At 40.3% G+C, this 17,007-nt stretch overlaps 1 protein-coding gene and 1 non-coding gene across 2 annotated transcripts in view; one reads left to right on the top strand and one right to left on the bottom strand.

The window, feature by feature from the left end:
• Window positions 1-17,007, top strand: part of DERA (deoxyribose-phosphate aldolase) — a 121,536-nt gene that overhangs the window by 29,145 nt on the left and 75,384 nt on the right. Inside the window, exons 2-4 of the mRNA XM_069585614.1 lie at window positions 11,124-11,221; window positions 12,713-12,860; window positions 14,738-14,833. Of these exons, the coding sequence (XP_069441715.1) occupies window positions 11,124-11,221; window positions 12,713-12,860; window positions 14,738-14,833 (342 nt within the window). The remainder of the gene's footprint in view (window positions 1-11,123; window positions 11,222-12,712; window positions 12,861-14,737; window positions 14,834-17,007) is intronic.
• LOC138438379 (U6 spliceosomal RNA) lies at window positions 358-465 on the bottom strand. The gene has a single exon (XR_011256318.1). It is a non-coding gene; the product is annotated as a U6 spliceosomal RNA (small nuclear RNA).

The raw sequence follows: 17,007 nt of genomic DNA, 5'->3' as shown, positions 1-17,007 counted from the left end.
GCGATGAACATTGGGGTACATGTGTCTCTTTCAATTCTGGTTTCCTCGGTGTGTATGCCCAGCAGTGGGATTGCTGGGTCATAAGGCAGTTCTATTCGCAATTTTTTAAGGAATCTCCATACTGTTCTCCATAGTGGCTGTACTAGTTTGCATTCCTACCAACAGTGTAGGAGGGTTCCCTTATCTCCACACCCTCTCCAGCATTTATTGCTTACAGACTTTTGGATTGCAGCCATTCTGACTGGTGTGAAGTGGTACCTCATTGTGGTTTTGATTTGCATTTCTCTAATAATGAGCGATGTTGAGCATCTTTTCATGTGTTTGTTAGCCATCCGTATGTCTTCTTTGGAGAAATGTAAAAATATGGAACGCTTCACGAATTTGCGTGTCATCCTTGTGCAGGGGCCATGCTAATCTTCTCTGTTATCGTTCCAATTTTAGTATATGTGCTGCCGAAGCAAGCACTGAAGAGTAGTTTTTTAAAATTTCTTTAAGTATTAAAATGTCCAGCAATTTTTTCATACTTTCATTTTATGTTTCTTAAATTTGAGATCCTTGACACAATCAGTTGATTTTTCTGTGTGGAACATAATATTTTTAATTGAGAAAATATTTACAAATGCTTGGTACTTGGTACACTTACAACAGATTGTATAAATGGAGACCATTCTCAATTCTCATTTTTTAAATATTGAAATATGTAAATATTTTAGTACAAATAGTTTAACAGTTAATGTATTTTGCTCCATTTCCCTGATAGCTCAGTTGATAAAGAACCTGCCTGGAGTACAGGAGACTCTGGTTCGATTACTGGCTGGGGAAAACCCTATGGAGAAGGGAAAGGCTACCCACTCTAATATTCTGGCCTGGAGAATTCCATGGACTGTATAGTCCATGGAGTCGAAAAGAGTTGGGCACGACTGAGTGACTTTCACTTTTCATAAGACAAATCTTGTCGAAAAAGAGGTCTTGATTTTCTTTGAATGTTTTACTAAATTCATATACTATAAAATCACAGGCTGTCTCAATTTCATTTTTGTGGTATTGTGATTTATAATAAGAAATATATATTTGGTGTTCATCTATTCTTCTTGGCACAGAGCTCCTAAACTCTTTGGATTTCCTGTGATGAGAGCTGTAAAAGTGTCTTGTTACATTAATGGGACTTTCCTGGTGGCTCAGATGGTAAAGAATCCCCCTGCAATGTGAGACCTGGGTTCAAACCCTGGGTTATTTAATGAGGTGACTTTTGGGCCTCAGCTAAGTATCAGGGCTGGTGCTTGGAGAACCAACCACTGGTTGATGCTTGGAGAACCAACCACTGGTTAGAGAGTTGGAACTTTATTTATTTATTTATTTATTTGCCTTTTTATTTTGTATTGGAGTATAGCCCATTGGGGTATGACTATGTGCATCCCAGGTGGCGCTAGTGGTAAAGAACCCTCCTGCCAGTGCAGGTAGACATAAGAGACCTGGGTTTGATCTCTGAGTCAGGAAGGTCCCCTGGAGAAGGAAATGGCAGCCTGCTACAGTATTCTTGCCTGGAGAATCCCATGGACAGAGGAGCCTGGCAGGCTGCAGTCTATGGGGTCACACGGAGTTGGACACAACTAAAGTGACTTAGCATATACGCATCAAGGCACCTGGTAGATTCAGTGTCTGCTGAGAGGTCATAGCCAATTAGCAAACAATGTTTTGATAGTTTCAGGTGACCAGAGAAGGGACTCAGCCACACATATACGTGTATCCATTCTCCCCCATGGGAGTTGGAACTTTCTGTCTCACTCCCCCAGCTGACCTCCAGGTTAGGGAGAAGGGCTAGAGGTTGAGTTCAGTCATCTATGAGCAGTAATTTAATCAGGCATGCCTATGTAGTGAAGTCTCCATAAAATCCCGAAAGGATGGGGTTTGGAGAGTTTCTGGGTGGGAAACGTGGTGATTCAGGGTGATTCAGGATCCCTTGGAGAGTACTTGGAAGCTCTTTGCCCTTTCTTGAACCTTTCCCTTTGCATCGTTTTCATGTTTTCATCTGGCTGTTTCTGAGTTACATCCTTCTATAATAAACTGATAATCTAGTAAGCAAAATATTTCTCTGAGTCTTCTGAACCGCTCTAGCAGATCAATCAAATTCAGGTTAATTGGAACCTCCAATGGTAAGTTGGAAGCTTGTGTGATAACCTACCTGGACTTGCACCTGGGGTCTAAAGTGGAGTGGGGTGGGGTTGGGGGTTGGGCAGTCTTGTGGGACTGAGCGCTTAACCTGGGGAATCTGATGAAAATACCTCTGGATAGATAGTGTCATAATTTAGATGAATTGTAGGATAATTCATCCTACATTGGTGTCTTAAGCATTGCATGGTGGTATAAAAAAACTGCTTCTCCCCACATTGGAATTAGGTGTAGAACCCCCATTTAAATTCTTTCCAGTACAGAATATCAGTGTATTCAGTTTAATGTTGGAACTTGTGGTAGCCAGTCTCCAAAGAGGGACCAGGTCTCTGAAATCGATGTCTTTGTATTGTCCTCCACTGCACTGATTCACACTCTCCCTGAGACTCCCTGTAACCAAACAGAAGTGATTAACAGCTGTGGTATGATTGGGGAGCCTTGAGCAGCTCTCTGGGAAGTTCAGCTGCCCTGCTGGAAATGGTTGGTAAAGAAGGGGATGTTCTGGACCTACATGGAGGTGCCCTGGCAGAGGCCAGGCTCCTGCCACTCCCTCTGAGGCACAGGACTTGGGAGTGCAGTCCCATCACCATCTCGTTGTGGTCACAAATTGCTGATCTCAAGTGAGAGCAGCAACAGAACCACCCTGCTCAGCCCAGTCAACCAATAGTGTGAGGAGAAATCATAAAAGAATTGCTGTTTTTAGGCATGACATTTTGAGGTAGTTTGTTACACAGTGATAGGTATGCATGCTAAGGGACTTCAGTCGTGTTTGGCTATTTGCGACCTCATGGACTGTAGCCTGCCAGGCTCCTCTGTCCATGGGATTCTCCAGGCAAGAATACATTCCCTTCTCCAACGGATCTTCCCAACCCAGGGATTGAACCTTAGTCTCTTACATCTCTTGCGTTGGCAGGCGAGTTCTTTGCCACTAGTGCCACCTGAGAAGCACTTACACAATGATTGATAATAATCAAATCAGGTAGGTTGAGATATTCCCAAGTACAATTTTAGAATTTAAAAATTAAGCCTATACAGGGGTTGAAATCTCATTTAATTTGTTCAAGCCCTCTCGTTTGCAGAGGGATAAATTTCCGGGTCGTCTTCTTTGTGATATTTGCAAACAATTGTCAACAAATAATTGTAGTTCACTATGTTTCAAAAACTGGAGGCTTTGCATGTTTTATTTACATAATAGTTTTTTTTTTTAAATTTTAGTTTTGGCTGCACTGGGTCTTCGTTGCTGTGCAAGGACTTTCCCTAGTTGCAGTGAGTGGGGGCTACTCTGTAGTTGTGGTGTACAGTCTCCTTGTTGTGGTGGCTTCTCATGTTGCAGCGCAGGGGCTTTAGGGCAGGTAGGCTCAGTCAGTAGTTGTGGCACATGGGATCTTCCTATATCAGGGATTGAACACCTGACCCCTATACTGGCAGGCAGATTCTTAACCACTGGACCACCAGGGAAGTGCATACTTAGTTGTTGTTCAGTTTCTATGTCTGACCCTTTGTGACCCCGTGAATTGCAGCACGCCAGGCTTCCCTGACCTTCACTATCTCCCACAGTTTGCTCAAACTCATCTATTAAGTCAGTGATGCCATCCAAGCATCTCATCCTCTGTCGCACACCCCTTCCTCCCCAGCGCCCACCCCCTACCCTGTTTTGCTTGCTCTCAATCTTTCCCAGCATCAGAATCTTTTCCAGTGAGTCAGCTCTTCCCATCAGGTGGCCAAAGTACTAGCGTTTCAGCTTTAGCATCAGTCCTTTCAATGAATATTCAGGGTTGATTTCCTTTAGGATTGACTGATTTTATCTCCTTGCTATCCACAGGACTCTCAGGAATCTTCTCCAGTGGGTGTTTTTTTTTTTTTTTTTTAAGACTTTTCAACTGATTTTCAAAAAAAAAAAGCCAATATTTAAAAGTCTTATTTATAAAATAGTTCATGACTGACATATGTCAGCTTAGATTGATTGACAAAATTGTTCTTCCTCTTCAAAGAGTCATACGTTCCTAACATTTAACTGATGATAACCAGTAAAAAGATAGTGCACAGTGCCAGGAAGAAGTATTTATTTTTAATTAAACATCAATTTTCTCACAAAGATCAGATAGTTCATTTATTCTGTGTATATGTAAAATATTTAAAATTTGACAGTGATAGCTTGCACTTTGATTGTTAGACTGTGGGAAAACTTATGTGGATGAAATTATAAATTATGTATCTATCACAACCAAATCCAAGTGTTTTTTCTGCTTCCTCAGTTTCTTAATAAGAACATTGTTTCTATTTTGATGCTATATTCCAACAAAATTTGCATCCGTGGTATCTCTGCAATATCAAATAATTGATCTGTTCACTGCTAACTTGTTTAAATTTATAGTGGTGGTCACATAATGTTAGGTGTTTTATCTTCAACAAAATAGACTTTAAATATTTTTCTTGAATTTAATGTTAGATTTTTAAAAAAATGAGCCAACATTTGAATTAATTTAGCTGATTTTTCTCTTTAAAACACCCATGACTGATATAAAATGGCATTTTCTAGTTGTTTGTAAAATTCTTCTGCTTCTGGAGCCAACAAATTAATAAATACTGCTGCCTTAAACATACACTAGAAATTTGGGATGTAAAAACAAGCACTATATAGAATACTCATTTTATCTAAATGAGAAGTCATGCTTCATAGTTTTATATGACTGTATCTGCTGAGGCTATATGAAATTGCCATCATTAAGCACAGGCTTCTTAACATAACTGCTAATATTTTAAGTAGATATGAATCCTTTTAAGCAGATTTGGGTCTTGGAATCAGTGATATTTTTGTAGAGATATTTTGGCATGTGATAAACTTTGAAACCTGTATGCAGGTCAGGAAGCAACAGTTAGAACTGGACGTGGAACAACAGACTGGTTCCAAATAGGAAAAGGAGTATGTCAAGGTTGTATATTGTCACCCTGCTCATTTAACTTTTATGCAAAGTACATCATGAGAAATGCTGGACTGGAAGAAGCACAAGCTGGAATCAAGATTGCTGGGAGAAATATCAATAACCTCAGATATGCAGATGCCACCACCCTTACGGCAGAAAGTAAAGAACTAGAGTCTCTTGATGAAAGTGAAAGAGGAGAGCGAAAAAGTTGGCTTAAAGCTCAACTTTCAGAAAACGAAGATCATGGCATCCGGTCCCATTACTTCATGGGAAATAGATGGGGAAACAGTGGAAACAGTGTCAGACTTTATTTTTGGGGGTTCCAAAATCACTGCAGATGGTGACTGCAGCCATGAAATTAAAAGACACTTATTCCTTGGAAGGGAAGTTATGACCAACCTAGACAGCATATTAAAAAGCAGAGATATTTTGTTGACCTTTGTCAACAAAGGTCCATCTAGTCAAGGCTATGGTTTTTCCAGTGGTCATGTATGGATGTGAGAGTTGGACTATAAAGAAAGCTGAGTGCCGAAGAGTTGATGCTTTTGAAGTATGGTGTTGGAGAAAACTCTTGAGAGTCCCTTGGACTGCAAGATCCAACCAGTCCGTCGAAAAGGAGATGAATGCTGGGTGTTCATTGGAAGGACTGATGTTGAAGCTGAAACTCCAATACTTTGGCCACCTGATGTGAAGAGCTGACTCACTTGAAAATACCCTGATGCTGGGAAAGATTGGGGGCAGGAGGAGAAGGGGACGAAAGAGGATGAGATGGCTGGATGGCATCACTGACTCAATGGACATGGGTTTGGGTGAACTTTGGGAGTTGGTGATGGACAGGGAGGCCTGGTGTACTGTGGTTCATGGAGTCGCAAAGAGTGGCACACGACTGAGTGACTGAAGTGAACTGAACTGAACTGAAATGTTGAGAAGCATTTTGTGCAAACTACAGATCATGAACTTTTCTGAGAAATGGAAATTCAGAATTTAATTTTTCAAAACCTTTATTTATTTGGCCACTCTGGGTCTTAGATTCGGCACACAGGATCTTTGATCGCTTGTTGTGGCATATGAAATCTAATACCCTGATCAGGAATCAAAGCCTGCCCCCTGCATTGATAGTGTGGAGTCTTAGTCACTGGACCACTACAGAAGTTCCTAATTTTTCACTAAACATACTATTTTGAGCTTATTGTTGCTGATAGATTTTTTTTTTTTAATAAAAAAGCCTAATCCCAAATACATAGTGTATGGGAGTTTGATCCTTGGGTCAGGAAGATCCCCTGGAGAAGGAAATGGCAACCCACTCCAATATTCTTGCCTGGAGAATTCCATGAACAGCACCACCAAGGAAGCCCTATTGGTATCATACGGTTCATATAGTAATAAGGTTCTGTCTGGTGACATTTGGTGCTAAGGTTTTTGGTGACCTTTTCTATGGAAGCAGTAAAAGTGGCATCTGACCTTATCATGTCTGCCTGGCACCTTGTAGTCATGTCAGGTTGGCTTTGTGGAAGAGCTCTGTGGCCGAGGATTTGTCATTAAAGTATTGGTGTGGTGAAATGCCCCAGAGACACATTACATGTGTTAATGCCTGGGCTACAGCAGCAGTCATCTTACTGGTCTACCTACTCTAGTCTCCCTCCCTTTCTTCCTAACCTGCACACTGCTGTCAGTGCCTCTTAATTCCAAAGAGTTAAGTATATTTTGCTTTTACTATTCAATAAGGTAATGCATGCTCTTTGTAAAAGTTTTAAGTAAAAAAAAAGTTTTAAGTATTATGTAACTATAAAGCATAGGAAAGTAAAAATCTTACGTGATTCTACCTCTGAAGACAAACATTGTCATCAATTTGGTCTCAGTTCAGTTCAGTTCAGTCGCTCAGTCATGTCCGCCTCTTTGCAACCCCATGAATTGCAGCACACCAGGCCTCCCTCTCCATCACCATCTCCCGGAGTTCACTCAGACTCACGTCCATCAAGTCCGTGATGCCATCCAGCCATCTCATCCTGGGTCGTCCCCTTCTCCTCCTGCCCCCAATCCCTCCCAGCATCAGAGTTTTTTCCAATGAGTCAACTCTTCACATGAGGTGGCCAAAGTACTGGAGCTTCAGCTTTAGCATCGTTCCTTCCAAAGAAATCCCAGGGCTGATCTCCTTCAGAATGGACTGGTTGGATGTCCTTGCAGTCCAAGGGACTCTCAAGAGTCTTCTCCAACACCACAGTTCAAAAACATCAATTCTTCAGTGCTCAGCCTTCTTCATAGTCCAACTCTAACATCCATACATAACCACTGGAAAAACCATAGCCTTGACTAGATGGACCTTAGTCGGCAAAGTAATGTCTCTGCTTTTGAATATACTATCTAGGTTGGTCATAACTTTTCTTCCAAGGAGTAAGCGTCTTTTAATTTCATGGCTGCAATCACCATCTGCAGTGATTTTGGAGCCCCCCAAAATAAAGTCTGACACTGTTTCCACTGTTTCCCCATCTATTTCCCATGAAGTGATGGGACCGGATGCCACGATCTTCGTTTTCTGAATGTTGAGCTTTAAGCCAACTTTTTCGCTCTCCTCTTTCACTTTCATCAAGAGGCTTTTTAGCTCCTTTTCACTTTCTGCCATAAGGGTAGTGTCATCTGCGTATCTGAGGTTATTGATATTTCTCCCAGCAATCTTGATTCCAGCTTGTGTTTCTTCCAGTCCAGCATTTCTCATGGTGTACTCTGCATAGAAGTTAAATAAGCAGGGTGACAATATACAGCTTTGACGTACTCCGTTTCCTATTTGGAAGCAGTCTGTTGTTCCATGTCCAGTTCTAACTGTTGCTTCCTGACCTGCATACAGATTTCTCAAGAGGCAGGTCAGGTGGTCTGGTATTCCCGTCTCTTTCAGAATAGTTTATTGTGATCCACACAGTCAAAGGCTTTGGCATAATCAATTTGGTCTATATTCTATTATTTTTTTGCACATATACCAACAGAAATATATTTTATATTTTTGGATATTAGATTAGGTTTTCAAATGAAGACTCATTCCAGACCCCACCTGTTAGAAATGATGAAGCTCCTATCACAGCCTCTGTCTTATATCTTTACTGTGTAGAAACTGGGCAAGGCTGAGTCTTCTCACTAATATAAACTGAATATTTTCTGAGCTTGACTGGATAAGATATATATTGACATCCAAGGCTTAAAAAAAAAAAAAAGCTAACAGTTTCCAAGGTTAAGGTTGAAAGACTAGACACGATGAAGTTGATACTTCAGTTGTTCAGTGTCGAAGGTAAAAAAATAAATTTACTGCGATGTGGTCGGCTCAGTGAGCACCTATTTCTGTGCTTGGCATTTGTGAGTGATTCCTAGCAAGCTGCAAATTAGAACTGAAGATAAACAACACAGGAAAAATAGACATCTGGGAGCCTACAATAGGAAGAGGTACTCTGTGATAGATGATAGGATTAAAAATATACTACGGAAGTGCATCTCAAGAACCGACTGTTTGGGGACAACCACTAAGGCACAGATTTAGTGGTACAATTTTAGGCATAAAAACCCAGAAAGAATGAGAAGTGAAAACATAGGAAATTTAATCTTTCTTACTTTTCCAAATTTGAGAAAATCTAATGAAATATCACCATGTATTTTTCTCCATTAGGAGCAAAGATAGAATCAAAATACAATATAAACCTCCTTTTGTGGAGTTATCATTTGGTATTACACTTTTTAGGAATATTGGGAAGAAGTTCAGAAACAGTCATGAACATAAGAGGAAGTGGTGGAAAGGTGAAGTGTCGATTTTCAAGGAAAATGATGTCTGTCTCCACAGAGACTTAAGTAAGAAAGACAATAATGATTTTTTAAAAAATGAAAAGAGTGTTTAAGAACAAATTTATAATTGAAAGAAGGGCCTGAAAGCCCCTGAAATGGCATACTAAGAGGAGCACTGGGATTTTCTCCATGGAAGAGCTTTCTGAAAAGAGTTATCACCTTCCAATTATGGCTTTACGCCTATTCTCCCCAAAGACACATGTGCTTGAAACCCCTCCTGGCCCCCTAAGAGAAACTTCTATGGTCCTGATCAGACTGTGTGCCTTAGAATCACGTCTCCGAGAAAGGAGATGCTAAAGGGTACTCGAATAAAATATTAAAAATTATGAAGGACATAACAAAGGCCAATCAGTCCTTTCTTTTCCCCAGACCCCATAATAGGAGAACAAGGGTTATCTGATGAAATTAAAGAGTAGCAAATTAAATGCTAATAAAATGGGATAGTCACTTATATAATTCATTATCATGGGAGGTCACAGAGGCAAATTCCGTGGCTGGATTAACTGTGGGGCTGGCTGATTTTATGACCACTAAAGATATTTTTAACAGTGGAGGCTGATATTGTGAGAGAAGTGATCCTATTACATTCTCCCAGAGATGGCTTGCAAGGACCTCTAGCAAGTGGTGTTTGAGACATGTGAGAGCCAGCCTCCTGGGTTCTGATCTTTGGTGGGAAATTGTAGTAAAAATTAGTTTTTAATTAAGGGGAGTGTCCTCAGGTATTTTATTCATGTTTCAGTCCTAACTTCTCTCCTAGAGATCCAAAAGTCCTTTAATGAGAAGCAAATGGATACAAAGTTTTGTTACGCAAGATGGGGAATTCCTAAAGATCTTTTATCTTTTGTCCAGCAGAGTGACTATGGTTAACAGTGCTGTGTTGTATACTTGAAATGTGCTATTAGAGTAGGTCTTAAATGCTCTCAGCATACATGAAAAGCAAAAAGAATATGGTAAATGTGTGAAGTAATAGGTAATGTTCATTAGCTTGACTGTGGTGATTCTTTCACAGTGTATATGTTTATCAAAACATACACCTTAAATATATGCAGATCTTATTTGTCAAGCTGTGTGTGTGCTCAGTTGCTCAGTCGAGTCTGACTGTTTGTAACCCCATGGGCTGTAGCCCTTCAGGCTCCTCTGTCCATGGGATTTCTCAGGCCAGGATACTAGAGTGGGTTGCCATTTCCTCCTGTAGGAGATCTTTCTGACCCAGGGATCGAGTGCTCATTTCCTGTCTCCTGCGTTGGCAGGCAGATTTTTTACCCCTGAACCTCCAGGGAAGCCCTACAGATAGGAGAGAGCATTTCAAAACAAGCAACAGACATGTCTCCCAGAATTTTTTTGTTTTTGTTTTTGGCTGTGCCGGGTCTTAGTTGTGGCTTCAGGATCTAGTTCCCTGACCAGGGATGGAACTCCTAGCCTTCTGCACCCAGAGCATGGAGTCTTAACTACTGGACCATCAGGAAGTCTCTCTCCCAGAATTTTGAGCAGCTTGTTTTTTCTTTTCCCTCTTCTGACTTTTTTTAATTTTAATGCTCTAATTTCTAATACACTTTGAGAAATTATCCTTTGAGGAAAGAATGGGGATATCCTATCAGCATCTAATAGATATTAATCTTATCAGTGAGGGGATATTGATCAGGGATTCCTTTAAGCCCCAGTGTTAATTCATTTATATGTTTATTAACCCTTCATTCTCCTGGACTGGGCACTCCCAGATAACTCTCTGCCAGCAGAAATGAAGCCTGTGACATGAATAACACAATGTTATTGTCTTATGTTTTCCTCCACCATTAGGCGTATCTGTGTAATGAGTCAGTATAGGTTCTCCTAGTTCCAAATGTATTTGATTTTGCACAGAGTAGGACTTCTCATAGCCGGGCTTCCTTCAAGAAAGTTATTTATAGTTGAGTGGAAAAGAAATATAACTTTTTAAAAAAAGTTTTGGGCTTCCCTGGTGGTCCAATGATTAGGACTACGCTTCCAATGCAGGGGATGTGGGTTCGATCCCTGGTCGGGGATCCAAGATCCCACGTGCTATGAGATGCAGCCAAAATAATAAAAATAAATAAATAAAATTTAAAAAAATAAAAAGTAAATAAAAGTTTTGATACTGATAAGTCTTTCCTTTTGAGGACTGTGTAAAAAACAAGTGAATGTATTTAATAAAATCTTCAAGTTTTAAATTGTTGTTCTTTTTGCTTCTAGACCTTAGCTGGATCTCCAAAATACAAGTGAATAAACCAGCAGTGCTAAGACGTGCAGAACAAATCCAGGCTCGTAGACCCGTGAAAAAGGAGTGGCAGGTAAGGGCTTTTCTTAAAAAACTCTTTCCCTTGCTTTACAGGCCTGATCTCTTCCCTTGAGGCCACAAGACTGAATTTCACTCAAGCGGCATCTCAACTTAAAAGATTGCAGCTGTCCATGACTTATTTTAATAATTCATATATGATGAAGATGGGTTGGAGAAAGATAACATGCTTATCCAAACAGGTTAAAATCTTATCATTCTTGAGTGGCAAAGCTGCAAATGAATATGAGGCATTTTTGTTTTCATGAGTGAATTAAATGGCATATTTTCTCAATATACTTATTCAGTTTCTTAGACACACCTTTGGTTGTCTTCTATTTTAATTTTAAAACTGTGGTACCTAAACCTGGTGGGTCCATTGCTGGAGGCCCTGAGGTTATGAGAGTTGATCTTCTTTGATCATCATGTCTACTGTACGATTAGTTTTCCCAAATTATCTTTCAAAATTTGAAAAATGGTGTTTTGTAGAGTACTGGTGGTCAGCATATTCTTCAGTATGTACTAACCAAAGACATGCTATGCATCTCAGGACGGAAAGGAATTCAGAGTTCATTGCACAAGTGAGGCAAAATATCGTGATTGAATCCTTTAGCGTGACGGGTTGCATTTTGCTCATCCTTAGAAATAATCTGATTGAAAAGATAAAAGGAATTTATTTGAATGAGTTGTGAAATGTGAATATTGTTTTAAAATTGAAATTGGATTACACTGGAAAAAAAAAAGAAAGTAGAGACCCTTTATTGTGTCTCATTCCAGGTCCCAGGGCTGGAGGTCTAATACAAGATGGAAACTTTTGTTCCCAAGTTCTCCCTTATCAGGGTAGAACCTTCCCAGGTTGCTCAATGCTAAAGAACCTACCTACCAATGCAGGGCATGCAGAGACGTGGGTTCCATCCCTGAGTCAGGAACATCCTCTAGAGAAGGAAATGGCAACCCACCTCTGAGTCTCTTTGTATTGAGATGCAAAAGTCACATGTGGGGAGACTTGTTCTTTTAGAAATTTCCATTTGGGGTATCTGTGGAAGAAAAAAAGTTTATAAGCAATTTTTTCCCCTTTTATTTTACTCTATGTAACGTTCATCTTTTTGGTTAAGCTTGAACACATCAGAATGTATGCCTCAGAATAGCATAGACAGGAGATTTTATTTTATTTAAAGCAGTTTGTTTTTAAAGATTTTTTTGATGTAGACCTTTTTTTTTTTTTTTTTGGTCTTTTTTTTTTTTTTTTTTACCTTGTTACAGTGTTGCTTTTTTTTTTTTTTTTTTAATGCTTTGGTTTTTTGACCCCAAGGCATATTGGATCTCAGCTTCCCTACCAGGTATTGACCTAGAACCCCTTCTTCCCTTAGAAGGTGAAGTTTTAACCACCAGACTACCAGGGAAGTCCCTAGACATGAGATTTTAGCACCCTTATGTACCTAATGGTTTTGGATTGGAGATTAATTATTATTTTTTTAAACCTTGTTTTTACTTTTCTTCAAACCAGGCTGCATGGCTCCTGAAGGCTGTTACCTGTATAGATCTTACCACACTCTCAGGTGATGACACAGCTTCCAACGTTCAAAGGCTGTGTTATAAAGCCAAGTATCCAATCCGGGAAGACCTCTTAAAAGCTTTAAATATGCATGATAAAGGTAATGTGTACCATCTGTCTGGTGTTTACCTTTTTTACAGTAGCAATCACTGAATCTAAGAAGACTTAAGATTTGGATGCTGAAATGATAGTAACAATAAAATCTGTGATAGAATTGTTTATGCAGAGTAATAATAATTGAGATTCTTCTCTGAAAAACAGCAGAGTGAGAATCTGAGTCTCATTTTTAGGTCAATTCTTTCCCACCATGGATTAAAAGTTGCAAGTTTTGAGTTTCTTTATTTTTTGTTCCAGTTCTTCAGTTTTGGAAATTTTCTGTCTAGTGACTCAAATACTATGATTCTGATTCCCTAGCCACGTGTGTAAAAGCCAGTCTCATTACTTAATAATCACATCTCATACATAAAGTATTTTCTGTGAGTAAATGAAATACTTTTGAGAATAAAATACAAATGGGAAATATTGCCAGCTTGTATATTGGGTTAGATCTTTTGAAAAAAAAGTTATATTCAATCTCTTCATGTACATGAAAGAAAAGACTTTCTTAAGTTGCCATAAGTTTAGAACCTCAACATTTTAGAAATGGAGGAGACTTTGAGAGTGAATGCCCTTGTTTCTAAATGTGAAAACTGAGACCTGGAGGGTGAGAGGACAGTGTGCCTCATTTCTCAATGGGCTAGCTTTAGGAGCCAGATCTAAACCATGAAGGGATCTTTCATGGATCCTAGGTGCCTGTCTCTAATGAATGCAACTAATGCTGCATTGACCCAATGCAGGCATTTTTTCACAAATAGTTTGTGTTAATAGATAACTTATAGATCTAAACAGCTGCATAGCATTTAGAAAGTATTTAGTATGTTTCTTTTACACTAATAATAAAACACCTACCATTTATAACACTTAAAAGCAGCAGCTTTATATGAGTCTTATGCTACTGTTTTATAGTATCTCTTTGATTTTTTAATTTAAGAGCTTATTCCTCAAACTGAGGGCTCCAGATCCAGATTTTATTATTTTCCGCAAAAGAGAGAATAGGATTAGTGACATGTCATTTAGCAGTGCAGGCATACCTTGTTTCATTGCACTTGGCAGACACTGTGTTTTACATATTGAAGGCTTGCAGCAACCCTGCATTGAGCAAGTCTGTTGGCATTGTTTCTCCAACAGCATTCACTGACTTCTTGTCTCTGTCACATTTTGATAATTGTCTCAGTAATGCACACTTTTTCGTTATTGTAATACTCTTTATGGTCATCTGGGATCAGTGATCTTTGACATTACCATTGTAATTATTTGGCATTATGTTTTTAAAAAGTACGTACCTTAATTTTAAATTAAGGTACGTACTTTTTAAAGATAATGCTTTTGCACACTTAATATTGACTACAATATAGGGTAACCGTAACTTTTATATGCACCAGGAAACCAAAAAATTCCTGTCACTCATTTTATTGCAATACTTTATTTCGGTGCTCTGAAACTGAACCTGCACTATCTCCAAGGTCTGCCTGTACTATCTTGCAAGGTTCACTCCTATTTTTCTTCATCTACTGTCCTGTGTGAACCCTGTAAAAACTTAGATTTTGTTATCTACGTGAAATAAAACACTTTCATTGATTCAAAGCCACTAAGTTTACCATTTAGGATATTTTTTCAACAAATGGTACTGTAGTAACCTCCAGGAACAATGTATTAAAAATTTTTATTCTCTAAGGATGAGAAAATGATCCATGTTGTCAAGAACTAGAAGGGAATGTGGAAAGTAAAAGCCTTTTAATTTGTTGCGATGTCGTAGGAGGATTATTTTTTTCTCTGGTTTTGATTTCTGCCAATGTTGAAGTATAAATAATAATTAAAAGCATATTGTGTGACTTGAACTTCACATGAAGTAGGCCGTTATGCCTCCTTTCTCCATAGGCATCACTACAGCTGCCGTGTGTGTTTATCCTGCCCGCGTGTGTGATGCAGTGAAAGCTCTAAAGGCTGCAGGCTGTGACATCCCAGTGGCATCAGGTAAAGCCTGTGGTTTCTGTTGTCCTTTTTTCAGTATGTTTCCCTTCAACTCAGACACCTTGAGGTATTGCCTATATAGTTATTTTATTTTATTTATCTTGACTGTACTTTACCTTTCTCTAGTTGGCCGTGAGCGGGAGCTCCTCTCTAGTTGCGGTGTGCAGGCTTCCCACTGCAGCGGCTTCTCTTGTCGCAGAGCACGGGCTCTAGGTGTGTGGGTTTCAGTAGTTGTGGCGTGTGGGCTCAGTAGTTCGGTGCATGGGTTCAGTTGCCTGAGGCATGTGGGATCTTGGTTCCTACACCAGGGACAAACTCATGTCCTCTGCATTGCAAGGCGGATTCTTAACCACTGGGCCACCAGGGAAGTCCCTGTCTATGTGATTTTATGCTGCTGTACTGTGCTCAGTCATTTCCAACTCTCTGCGACCCCAGGGACTGTAATCCACCAGGCACTCTGTCCATTGGCTTTGCCAGGCAAAAATACTAGAGTGGGTTGCCTTTTCCTTCTCCAGGGGATCTTCCCAACCCAGGGATCTAACCTGACTCTCCTGCGTCTTCTCCATTGGCAGGCAGATTCTTTACTTACTGAGCCACTTGGGAAATCCCATATAGTTTTATATTATAATTTTAACCAGTCTTGTCTATTTAATTGATTGTATTTATTCATTCTTTTCATATCTGTCCATTGCCTGTTGAGTAGCAATCCGTCAGTTCAGTCACTCAGTTGTGTCCAACTCTTTGCGACCCCATGAATCGCAGCACGCCAGGCCTCCCTGTCCATCACCATCTCCCAGAGTTCACTCAGACTCACGTCCATCGAGTCCGTGATGCCATCCAGCCATCTCATCCTCTGTCGTCCCCTTCTCCTCCTGCCCCCAATCCCTCCCAGCATCAGAGTCTTTTCCAATGAGTCAATTCTTCGCATGAGGTGGCCAAGTACTGGAGTTTCAGCTTTAGTGTCATTCCTTCCAGAGAACACCCAGGACCGATCTCCTTCAGAATGGACTGGTTGGATCTCCTTGCAGTCCAAGGGACTCTCAAGAGTCTTCTCCAATACCACAGTTCAAAAGCATCAATTCTTCGGCACTCAACTTTCTTCATAGTCCAACTCTCACATCCATACATGACCACTGGAAAAACCATGGCCTTGACTAGACGGACAGACATGATATTAATTCCTAAGACTACAGAGCCGTGGGCTTTCCCAGTGACTCAGCGGTAAGAGCCTGCCAGTGCAGGAGATGCAGGTTCGACCTTAAAGGAAATTCAGTTGTTAAGGAGGAATCGTCAAGTTAAAAAAAAAAAAAACCATAATGTAGGACATATTATTTTTTTGTCAAATATAATAATAAAACTATGCAGAAGATACAGTTGTAACTCTGAGTGCAGAGTGATTTATTCTGCAGAGGATGGTGACAAGGAGGAGTTGAGAGAGTGGATAAGCTAGGGAGTGTGTTTCCCAGGTGGCGCTAGCAGTAAAGAACCCGCCTGCAAATGCAGGAGATACAAGAGAAGCTGGTTCAGTCCCTGGGTCAGGAAGATCCCCTGGAGGAGGGCATGGCAACCCGTTCCAGTATTCTTGCCAGGAGAATCCGATGAACAGAGAAGCCTGGCCAGCTATGGTTCATAGGGTCACAAAGAGTCAGACACGACTGAAGCGACTTAGCAGCCATGCAGGCTAAGGAGTGGCATTTCCAGCAGAGGAGCTGGCATGTGTAAAGGTGCAGAAGTGCATTCAGGGAGCTGAAATGAGTTTGCAGGTGTTGCTTCCTAAGGTAGGACAAAGGGAGAGCTGGGGAGTTGAAGCTGGAGAGGTAGATGGGGGCCAGACCCCATGGGGAAACCTTACCAGGCTGTGGCATTTGGCTTTTATTTTGTTGATGGGGAAGATACCAAGAGATGTTAAGTAGAGAATGCCATGATCTACTTCATAATATAATAAGTTAGGGGATGGTAGTGGATAAATTAAAGGGGATTGAAATGGAGTTAGACTGATCATAGTCCTTGTGGTCTGAGATGACAAGAGCCACCCCCAAACCTGAACAATAAAAGAGGGTATGTTCAAGAGTTATTGACTTAAAGAAAGACGCAGTAGGAGAACAAGGCATGAGGGAGGGAAAAGTCCTCCTGAATGCTTCCCTGTGTGTGTGTGTGTGTGTGTTTACAAATGGACA

This window comes from Ovis canadensis, chromosome 3 (assembly GCF_042477335.2).
Source record: "Ovis canadensis isolate MfBH-ARS-UI-01 breed Bighorn chromosome 3, ARS-UI_OviCan_v2, whole genome shotgun sequence".
NCBI lineage: Eukaryota > Metazoa > Chordata > Mammalia > Artiodactyla > Bovidae > Ovis > Ovis canadensis.
Note: the sequence above shows the minus strand (reverse complement) of the source record. Positions and strands in the feature narration are given on the sequence as shown.